Genomic DNA, 11,295 nt, shown 5'->3' with positions numbered 1-11,295 from the left:
CTTGTGGGACACATGCCAAGCCTCGACCCATCTGCAGCATCCTGCTCACCCTGACCCTGCGCTCCCAGCACTCCTTGGAGGCAGCTGGTGGGTGCAGGTGTGGAGGTCTGGGGAGGCTGAGCATTGCTGGGCTCAGGGAAATTTCTGGGTGCACCTGCACCCCTGTGCTGCAGCCTGGGATGCCCCAGCAGGGCTAGGCTGGTCCTGGGGGTCTCCCAAAGCTGCCAGCATCTTCCTCCCCTGGGGAGACACCTCAGCATAGCCCCGTGCCCAGGGTCTGTGCAGGGTACACAGGAAAGGCAATAAGGTGTGTGGGCCCACTAATACCAGGAACTGGCATCAATGGTGGGACTGGCCAGAGGAGGCTGCATCTCACCATGGAGATCCCAGCCAGGTCCTGCAGCTCCAGGGGGCTGCTGTCCAATGACTCCCGATCCATGGCCAGGCTCACACCATTCCATCCTGAACAGAGGAGTGTCTGCAAAATTCCTCCTCTAATCTGTTTTAACTGCCAGGCCCTGCTGTTATTGTTGAGAGGGCCTGAGGAGCTCTTGGCTGAGATGTGACATTTATGAGCTAGTGAAGCACCGGCCCAGGCAGCTCATGCTGCAGTGCAAGACTCATTTTCCCTCTTTCAAAGGTCCTGGCCACGCGGTGCCAGGGGCTCCTTCCTCCCAGGGACATCTCACCCTCTGGCTCAATGCTTTAATAAAAGAAACACACCATTTTTCCACTTTAAATATTCTTCTTTTCTATAAGATCCGTAACATTAATGCCTGAGCATTAATTGGTACAAGTGACCCTAAAAGGCAGCCATCCCCACACTGCCAGTACCGGGCACTGAGCAGCCCAAGCACCCCAGGCTCCACATAGACTCATCTTTGTGTCAGCATCCTGCTTCTTCAGGATTTGTTCTGGGAGGGCAGAAACTGGGGATGAGTCAAAGCAGGAATGATGCAGAAGCTCCAACTGCTGGCCCCCACAGTGTGCACTGCTTCGTCATGCCATGAAATAAAACTCTCCAAAATGGGATTAACCTTTTCAGGTTCCTGTTTAAGGGAAGCTGCTGAGCCACATGCACATCTGACCACTCATGGGCACTTCTGACCTTTGCTTGCTGGGTTTTCCAGAACTGTGGTTTCACATTCGTCTGGCACTGTTTCTGCTGTGGAGGGGAGCTCACACGAGATGGGGACACACGGCCCTGTCCCTTACCTGGGGACAGTTGCCTAGAAGGTGCCTTTCCCTCTGATCCCTGGGGACAGTAGGGTCACCTCCTGGTCAACTCCAGGATTTTATCTGCGTTAGAGCTCTCCCAGTTTAGGGGTGAGTTCTTGTGCTTACAGTCAGGGCTGTGCTAGATCAGGGTCCTATGGTTGGGACTTTTTCTAGGACACCAACCCAGAGCAGAATCCAGCAAGTGGTGTGTACCTGTGGACATGGCACAAAACAGCTCCTAGAGGATTCCGTCCAGCTCCTGGGGACAGGGGCAGTGGCTGGGACCCAGCACAGCACCTCTTCCTTCTTGCTGCCCACAGGAGGTGGTGCCATGGTGGGAAGTGTGCAGCAAGGTCACCTCCAGTCATAGACACGGTCAACAGCAAATTCCACATCAGATTAGCCTTGAGGAGCATCCAGGAGGTAATAAATTGTCCAGTTTTGAATGGTGGATACATATCAAAGGGAATTAAAGCAGCTTTCTAATCAGCCTACAATATTGTTTCCTTATCTGGCTGCTTAAAAAAAATAATTACAAAACCCCATTGTCTGTGTCATACTAATGTTTAACATTTATTAGGGCAGTAATGAGCCTTCCTTGGTTTTATGGAGCCGTTTGATCCTGTGTGGGAAGGGCAGCTCCAGCAGTGTTGTGGCAGGGACGAACGCTCTGGGTGGGCTGCCCACTCCAGAGCCCATGGATCTCCCAGTTGCTTCACCTGTGCTCAGCTCCTGCCTCTGCGTGACAGGAGGCGATCATGAGGGAACCCTGGGATAAAACCGCACTGAGGAAGGGTTTTATTGCTCTTTATCATGAATGAGATCGGGCTGAGCCACATCTATCCCTCAGCCCTGGGAAACCACACGCTGCATCGGATGTCAGACAGTTCCTCTCCTCTCCTTGTGTACTCCCGCACATCCTTCAGAGTTTGACGGGGACAAGGTGTTTGACGCTCAGGCCAGCTTTAGTTTACAAATGAATATATCAACATTGTTCCTCATCAGGCAGGAATGCACTTCCCTCCCTTCTCCCCCACCTTATCCCCATCCCCTTCCGGGCAAGCTTCCTTCCTCCTGTAATCTGGAGCGGAAACCTCGCCACATATTTGACCGGCTCAGAGAAATCAGCTCAGTGTTCCCTGACATGACTTTGTGCCTTGAACTAGGGCTGGATGGTCCCTAAGGCAGCCAGCAAGGCACGGGAGAAGGAGGAGGAGGACAGGGGCTGTATCACTGCCCATTCTCATCCTGGAGCCGCTCTTCCAGCCGGATGCTCCAGTTGAGCTCCGAGTTACTTGGCTGCCGTTTTCAAACAAACCAGTGTGGTTTTGGACACGGATCCAGCCCGAGCTGGCTGTGAGCTCCAGCCCTTGTGCTGCCCCACACCATGGGAATGCTGCTCCCACAGGGCAGGGTCACTGCTCACATTGAGGGGAGAGGAGAGGGGTGTCTGTTGAGGTGGGACATTTGCCTCAATCAGGGGACGTTTGCTCCCTGGGGAATAGCCTGGGACCAGACCTTTCCCATCAACCTGCCAATATGTGGGCATGAACCCTTAGACAAATGAGCTTCTATCACTCACCAGGCATGTGTCCCATGGGAGCTATGGCCGTGCCACTCCCAAGCCTGCTTAGATCCCAGGGTTGTGCCCACAGAGTGGTCAGCAGGTACAGAGGCCACTCCTGGTGGGCTGTAATGAGTCTTTCTGGGGGAACTGTGCAGTGGGAGCAGCAGGATGACATATCCCCATCCCACAGTCACCACCAAGGAGTGGCCATGCAGTGCAACCAAACAGATTGCCCAGAGAAGCTGTGGCTGCCCCTGGATCACTGGAAGTATCTAAAGCCAGGTTGGACAGGGCTTGGAGCACCCTGGGATAGTGGAAGGTCTCCCTGCCCATGGCAGGGGGTGTGACAAGATGAGTTTTAAAGCTCACTTCTGACCCAAACCAGTCTGTGATTCTGTGGTAAGTGGCCCCAAGAACCATGTGTCTCAGGAGATGGCAATTTCCTGGCACCAAAACCCTGCACTGACACTGGATTCAATTCTGGAGCTCATTCAGATGATCCAGGACAAAATAATTCTGGCCCAAATGCAGGGAGGCTGGCCCAGGCACATAAAACCAAGGTCTGTATCTCCATCCAAACCTATCAGCACCTGCAAAGTGAAGATCTGGTCCCTCCACGTGCCAGTTTTCCAGGACCAGAAGCCCCACAAGCAGCTGCCAGCACACCAGGTCAGGGAAATGTGATGGTGTCAGTTGAGCAGAACACAGGTTGGAGCCATGGTAGTTTGGAGAATGTGTGCTCAATGGCCACAGGGACATCAGTCAAGGGGTTGCCTCGGCATGGCCTGGCAGCATTGAGACACTGGTGCAGCCAGAGATCCCTGCCTGTGGCACCAGGCAGGAATTCTCCAGCTCCAGCTGTGTCCCAGCTGGTGGCCTTTTGCTCCAGTAGCACTTTTGTGCTGTCAGACACCAAGACCATAGGCTACCTCAGAAGAGCTGCAGCATTTACAGCAGGATAAGGACTGACAAGATGGGGCACTAGAGTGGTTAAAGGCCAAGCTGCAGTAAGATAACCCAAACTGTACAGCACAGCACCACATCCTCCAGCCCAGGGACACCCTTGCCTGTGGGGTGTCCCAGAGGACAATGACTATGTGTAGTGTTATGACCCTGCTTGAATCTCACTCAGGTTTTAAACCCTGTTTGTCACAGGCTGGGAGGGACCATGCAGAGCAGCATCTACGGTGACATCCGTGGGAAGTGGCAGACCCCAGACCATGTTCCTGCAGTGGCCCTTCTGGTGTGGGAGTCCCAGGAGGATGCCCTTGTCCACAGAACTTTCCAAACCACTCATGAGAGTTTTTCTTGTGGTGCTGTGCTCCCTGCAGAGGACACAGGGCACCCACACATCTTCACTGCAAGAGCATTAGGTTTCCCTAGCAAACCCCCAGCTCTGGCCTCAGGAGCTCTGCCTGCAGGGCTGGGAGGGTCCCAGCCCACCCAGGCACAGTCTGGGTGCCACCGAAGGCTCCTGGTGGGTGATGTGTCCGTGAGGAGAGCATGAGGCCAATCCCACAGCCACGCCCCTGCTTCTGCAGCTCTCAGACCACACGGAGGACGGGTGTCCCCTGAGACCCCCCCTCGATCTCTTCCCCACCTCATCCCCACAGGGATCCCCTTTCTTGTCCCCAGAGGTGAGTCCGCACAAGGGAGACTGTTCCCACGCAGCAGCCACAGCCCCGAGTGGGCTCCCTGCATCCCCACACCCCACATCTCCGCGGTGGGGCGGGCGGCATTGGCCGAGCCCCGCGTTTCCCCATCGGGGCTCTGGCAGCCGCTTTGCCAAACGGCCGGGAGGCAAAGCGGCGGCGTGGCCAGCGGCGGAGGAAACCTCCGCGCTTCCTCCGGCTCCGGGGAGCCGAGCGGCCAGGGCGCTCTCCCTCGCCCGCCTTTCGCTGCGGCTCTGCGCTGGGAAGAAAAGCTCCCGTCTTTCCCACGCTCTCCGACACATTTTAATGAATTAAGTGGGGGCACGCCCCCTCGCCGCCTGCCCCGGATCCGTCCCCCCGGCTCTCCGGCTCCCTGAAAGGAGGCCTCAGGGGGTGGCTGGACTCTCGCTGCCGTCGTGTCCGCCTGGCCGGGAGGACGGGCATGACCCGCTGGGTTTTTTTGGAAGAGGGCTGCGGCGTGCCCAGCTCAGCGCGCCCAGCCCCGAGGCGGCTCTGAGCCCCGCCAGCGATGCCGGTGGCAGCCGGCCCTTCTCCCTCCCGCAGGCTCTCACGGGTACGGGGAAATTTGGCCGTCACGTCCCCTGAGAAGGGGAAATTTGTTCCGCGCCTCTCGGCGTGACCGTTCGCTTAAGGCATCGCAGCTCCGGGGCCCTTCCCCGCCTCCCGCCACGTCTTCCCCTCGCCTCAGAAGGGAGCGGGTAAATCACTGGGTGGGACTACTGGTTTTGCAGGGCCCCATAGAGCGAGGGCAGGGGCCTCCCAGCGCCGGCCGCGGCCCCTGACAGCCCCTTCGCAGCCGGCGGGCAGCGGAGCCGTGCAGGGAGCCTGGCCCGGCCGTCACACCGCTCCCGGCTCCTCTCCGGTTACAGAGCTGGGTACAAACTGGAGCTGAAATGCAGCTTTTCAAAACTTTTTATTTCCCGGTTTTTTTTTTCCCCCCTGCTTTTTGGCTCCTTCCCATCCCTCTCTGGCCCCGTTCCCAGACCGAGTCCTGTCCCCACCTGCCAGTCCCGAACATTTGCATGGCTGGGTCCCTGCCCGCGCTCTTTTTCTCACCAGTGTCACTGGCAAATGCAGATTTGCTTGCAAGGATGTAACTCTGGCCAAGCCCCAGACCGGGGAGGTGTGAGCAATTCCCACTCTCCCACGGCTCGCTCACAGGGCTCTACACCTCGCAGAATACGGCCAGTAAAGACATAAAATCAGCTGTCCCAGGATACTTAGGAGTAAATAGGAGAGGGCGAGCCAGGAAGAGCAGAGCCCCGACACCCAGGCCATCGCACCTACGTCCGGCAAAGCTGCCCACGACCCCACTGCCTTCCCTTTTCCAGCTTTGTCGTGATGGGTTTGCTGGGATTGGTGCCAAGGTACGGTCACGGCCTGCGGCGGCTCCGGCGCTCCCCGCACGCTGTTTGCGCTGCCGGGCTGTGCCGGACCCCGGGCGCCACCGGAGGTCCCGTGAGTCACCGTGAGTCACGGCACGTCCCGCCGCTCGCCGCGGCGAGCCGACACAGGAGACAGGACAGGGATTGCCGCTGGTGATTCCCGCTGACACCATGGCTGGCGTGATCGGGACAGAGCCATCGCCTGCTGCCCGGCACGGCGCCCTCAGGGGGACGGGACAGAGGCAGGGGTGGCGCCTCTTCACTGTCCTCGGGCAGACCTGGTTCCTGCATGGACCCTCAGAGCTTCAAGCCCTGAGCCCATCTCAGTGCCCTGTGCCAGCGCTGCCGAGGCCCCAGCGGCCCAGGGACATCCTGGGAGAAGCTGCACAGGCACAGGAGAGCACAGGGAGGGTCTGCAGCTCCCAGCAGCAGTAACATTCCAATCCCTCCTATTCCGTGAGAACGATAGACTGCAACACACTCACATTAGAGAGGTGTGACCGGGACAGCTCTGGCTGGAGGAAGCCAAACAGTCAGACAGAGACCAGACAGATGGAATTGGGATAGAGATTGGGATGAGATGGGCACGGGTGAGGAGACAGGGATGTGGATTGAGATGGGGATGGGGTGGATGGGGATTGGATGGGGATGGGGATGGAGATGGGGGTATGCATGGGCATAGGATGAGGGTGGAGACAAGGACAGGATGGAGATGGGGAGATGGGAATGGAGATGGGGATGGATGTGAAGATGGGAATGGGAATAGGGATGAGAAGAACTAGCTTCAGAAATTGACTTAGGAGAGCAGACCCCTTATGGGAGAATGAGGAGCTGCTTCAACAACTCCTTACAGCCTAAATCCAGGTGGGATGAGGAGGACCCAGATGGGACAGGAGTGTTCCCAGACTACTCCAGCTGCTGGGAAAAGCCACGGGAACAGGCGGTGGGGCAAGTCACACTCGGAGCTCAAGGCCACTATCCTCCAGCTGTGTGACAGACACTCCGTGATGGCACATTTCATCGGCTAGGGCTGAATTTAGCAGTACGCCAATTTCTCCCTTTCCCTTCCCAAAAGGACACAACAGCAGTGCCAGGTGACAGCAGCTTGCCACCCAGCTGCCCTGGAGTGGCTGCTGTCACCTCTGTTTATGACACACTCCTTCCTCTCTCCCCGCACCTCCCGCCCTCTCCTGCTGACCAAATGCCCGGGAGGCGATGGGAGCTGGTCCGGGAGCGCCGCTTCCCACCTGGACTCGCCGTTTGCTCCCGGGGACCAAACGGGAACAGGAGGAGGGTTGAGGACGGTTGTGGGCAAGAGGGCCCCCCCCGGAGGGTCCTCTCAGCATCGTTTTTGGGTCCACAGCTCCCAGCACTCCCGCACCAGGAACATGGTCATCGGCTGGGCAGCGGGTCCGACCCTGGATAAAGCCCCGGGCAGGCGAATTGAGCCACTCCAGGGCTGGCAGTACATGGTGGGGGCTGCATTTTTTTCCCCCTTAAATCAATCTCACCCGTGGGTCCCTGAAACTCGGTGCAGCCCCCCCAGGAGCCTGCAGAGGCGCTGGACCCCGCGAGCTCAACGCACTGTTCTGCTCCGTGACCTGTCCCTGTTGGCTCACGGGGACACAAAGTCGGGGGTAGCCGCAGCCCCTTGGTGACCGTCATTCTTGCGGGTCCCGGCTGGGGAGCCCGAGCCGAGCGGGGCCGAGCGGGGCCGAGCGGAGCCGAGCGGGGCCGAGCGGGGCCGAGCGGAGCCGAGCCGAGCCGAGCCGAGCCGAGCGGGGCCGAGCAAAGCCGAGGCGGGAGCGCCCCCCATCGCCCCCTCCCTCCCGCGCAGCGCGCGCGGCGCCCGCGCCCGTCCCGCTGACCCCGCGGAGGGGGCGTGTCCTCCCCGTTCTGTCACGCCTCCCGCGCCCGCTCGGGCCAGTAGGCGCGCGGCGCGCGGCCCCGCCCCCGCGGCGCGTCACGGCCGTGCCATTGTTATGCAAATAAAAGGGCGGGTAAAAGGCGCGCGCGGGCCGGGGCGCCGCAGAGCTGCGGGGCGCGGGCCGGGCAGCAGCGAGCGCAGAGCGGCGGGGCCGGGGCGCGGCGGCAGCGGCGGCACCACAGCCCAGCCCAGCCCCGGCAGCGGCCGCAGCACCGCCCGCCCGCCGCCGCATGCCCGGGCGGGCGCCGCCGTCGCCGTCCATGCGGGGCGGCGGGGCCGAGGCGGCGGCATGAGCCAGAGCGAGGTGTCGCCGTGCGCGGCGCCGCCGCCGCCCCCCAGCCAGCGGGTGTTTCAGGAGGCGGTGCGGCGCGGCAACACCAAGGAGCTGCAGTCGCTGCTACAGAACATGACGAACTGCGAGTTCAACGTCAACTCCTTCGGGCCCGAAGGGCAGACGGCGCTGCACCAGTCCGTCATCGACGGTAACCTCGAGCTCGTCAAGCTCCTGGTCAAGTTCGGCGCCGACATCCGCCTGGCCAACCGCGACGGCTGGAGCGCCTTGCACATCGCTGCCTTCGGGGGCCATCAGGACATCGTCCTCTACCTGATCACCAAGGCCAAATACTCCGCCGGCGCACGGTGATGCCGGGGCTGCCCCCCGCTGCGCTCGCCCGGTGATGCCGGGGCCGCTCCCCCGGTGGTGCCGGGTCTCCCCCACCCCGCGCTCCCCCGGCCATGCCGGGGACCCTTCCCGCTCCCCCGGCCGCCAGAGCTGCTCCCGCCCCCGCCCGGGGCGGGTTTGGCGAAGATTTGGGGCCCCACGCAGAACACGCCACATTTTTAAGTTTTTTGGTTGTTTGCTGTTTTTTTAAAATCTTCCAAGGGTTGTTTCCTACTGTAACGTGGTTTTTTTCCTCCATCTACCTCGGCTGCACTCACAGTATTCACGGTTTGACATCTGGGCAGATGCTTTAACACCCCCCGCCCCCTTCCCTCTCCGCTAATATTTAATCCCCCTCCCCGCTCCCCCATCTCTCCCGACCCTCCCATTTAAAGTGTTCTGGCTCAGAAACGAATTCATTTCAACGCCCCCCAAAAGCCACCCCGCAGACCCCCACTGCTGATGGGGTTCCCTCTCCGGTGCCGGGCCCGGGCCTGGGTGCGATGCCCTGCCGCGGCCTTCCTGGCGAGGAGGAGCAGGAAAGTCTTCTTGCTCTCCAAGGTTTTCCCAGTGTTTTCCCACCGCTGACTTTTTGGGTTTTTTTGTCGAGGCGACTCCGTTGGAATATGACAGACGTGGTTTTCTCACCCCGATTGCTCCTGGGTTTGGTTGATTTTTGCGTTGGGTTTTCTGCTTTGGTTCTTCCTTGGGTGTCCGAAGAAAGTCTGCATCCTCACCCGCTCCACAAATCTGTTTAGCACACGTGAGATCCCAGGAAAAGACATTGAGTCCTTGTGGTTTTGTGTGTAAAGGGGGATTAGCAAATCCTGGACTGTTTTTTTTTCTTTAAAAAAAAAAAAAAAAAGTGAAATAAACTCTAGAGGCAGAGGATTTGCTTTTGCACAGAAAAAGGGGCGCGAGCGCTCTCTGCTGCCTACAGAGATGCTGGAAAACTACTGAAAAGAGTTTGGGAACTTTTATTTTTTCTTTTGGTGAAACTTGGATAACACTTCTCAATGCAGAACGATTCACTTGACATACGTACTCACCCGCCTTTTATAGGAGATATATATCCCGCCGTATATATCTTTATAAAGGAAAGGGAGGAAGCAGAGCGAGCCACCTGAAGGTGCATTTTGAAGTGACTGCACGTATAATCGCAAATGCTGCTTTTTTTATTGCTATGGCACAAAAACATCCATTTGGAAAATGCGGAAAAGTTCAGAAGTCTCCTTTCTCCTGCTGGTCTTTCAGCCCTCTCCTCGTCTGCACTAAAGCCATCCGTATCACTGCCATCTCCCTGCTTTTTCCTCTCTTGCTCCCTGCATCCAAACCATTCTGATTAAAAAAAGAGAAAAGAAAATAGTTACCTGCTGGTTTATTGGGGTTGTGTCTTACCTATTTATCATGTCTGTATATATTTGTGGGTGAAGATTGTGAGCCTGGTTTTGTTTGAAGCTGATGGTGAGTGTTTCAAAAATGTGGTTTGGGATATATGCTCTTTTTTTGTTCATTTTTTCTTTTCCTAGTCTTAAAACTAAAAACAAAACCCTAGAGTCTGCCCTGATTATTTCCCATTGCACTGAATATTCTGCTTTGCCTCTGATAATTTCACCCGCAGTTGTTTGCGTTTTGTTGGGTTTTTCATTTGTTTTTGTTCTTTCTCCACTTCAACAATTTGAGATGATTCTAAAAGCTCCAGATTTAAAGAAGGAAAAAAGCCCTGTCAAAAGTGTCTACTGTTATTGCTGTAATTTGCAAGGAACTTCTTGGCCGAAGTCTTTCTGTGAGCATGGAAGGGGGTGTCCAGCACTTCCACTGGTGCTTCTGCGCGGTAGTTACGGGGTGGGAACAGGACCTTTCCTAGTGAGGTTTTATCGTTGTTACCAGATGGTTGCACATTTTTTTTTTTACGTAAATGGATTTGCCACAATAAAATGTCATAACATTTATGACATGATATTAAAAAAATGTATTGTAAAGCCAAGTTCTAGATGGATTTTTAAAAAGAAATCTTGGTTATAAACCCAGTCTAAAGGGAGCTCTGTCCAGTGTTGTAAAGACAACATGATGTAACCCATATTTATATTTTTATAAAATACCTATTAAGACTGTGAATCTCCTGTGTGAATTGCTGGGTGAGTTGTGTAAGAAAAGTATTGTTCCTTTTCAGCCTCCTGGAGCTTTAGACACGCTGAGTTTTTTGGGAAACTGTACGTTGGGGAAGGGGGTTTGCTCTGAAATTGTGAGTTGATGTATTTTTACATCCCTTTGTATTTTACTGAAAAGCTGCTGCCCTTCCTAGTCCCTAGAGTTTCAATTTTCTATGCAACCCCCACACCCCCATCTCTCTTGATCCTGAGAAGTAAAAGGGATGCAGATTGATTCAAATTGAAATGAGGGTCCCCCCCACCCCCCTTGTTGGCTCATCGTGCTGCTGACCCTTCACGCCAAAACGGGGAGTACAAGTTAATAAAAAGAGGCAGGTGGGGGAGGCTGTTTTGTGCATGACTGGTTGCCTTCCAGCAGTCATCTTTTTAATTATTATTGTTATTTTTGTAAGAAGAATATATTGATAATGTCAGTGAAATAAGCAGACATTGAAGCTGATGCACAGATTGCTCCAGAAAGGAGTTTTTCTGTAGATTTTTCTTTAGATGCAAATACCTTTTTTAATTATGTTAATTAATGTTAAGAATTTTTAGGCTTATATTGAAGCTGTATGTGGGTCACTATATGATCATTTCTAACTGGATAAAGTCTGTACAGTACAGCATATTCCTGAGTGTATGATATAGACGTGTAGCCCCAGAGTGCGAAATTTATAAATAAATTTTTCATTGATCTTTTTATAAAAAAAAAAA

At 55.9% G+C, this 11,295-nt stretch overlaps 1 protein-coding gene across 1 annotated transcript; it reads left to right on the top strand.

Moving 5' to 3' along the window:
* Window positions 1-7,931: 7,931 nt before the first annotated feature.
* On the top strand, window positions 7,932-11,295 carry LOC119709197 (NOTCH regulated ankyrin repeat protein). Its single transcript, XM_038156631.1, has one exon. The coding sequence runs from the start codon at window positions 8,060-8,062 to the stop codon at window positions 8,411-8,413; it is 354 nt and encodes a 117-aa protein (XP_038012559.1). The 5' UTR covers window positions 7,932-8,059; the 3' UTR covers window positions 8,414-11,295.

Source organism: Motacilla alba, chromosome 17 (assembly GCF_015832195.1).
Source record: "Motacilla alba alba isolate MOTALB_02 chromosome 17, Motacilla_alba_V1.0_pri, whole genome shotgun sequence".
NCBI lineage: Eukaryota > Metazoa > Chordata > Aves > Passeriformes > Motacillidae > Motacilla > Motacilla alba.
This window is presented reverse-complemented; position numbering and strand designations above follow the sequence as displayed.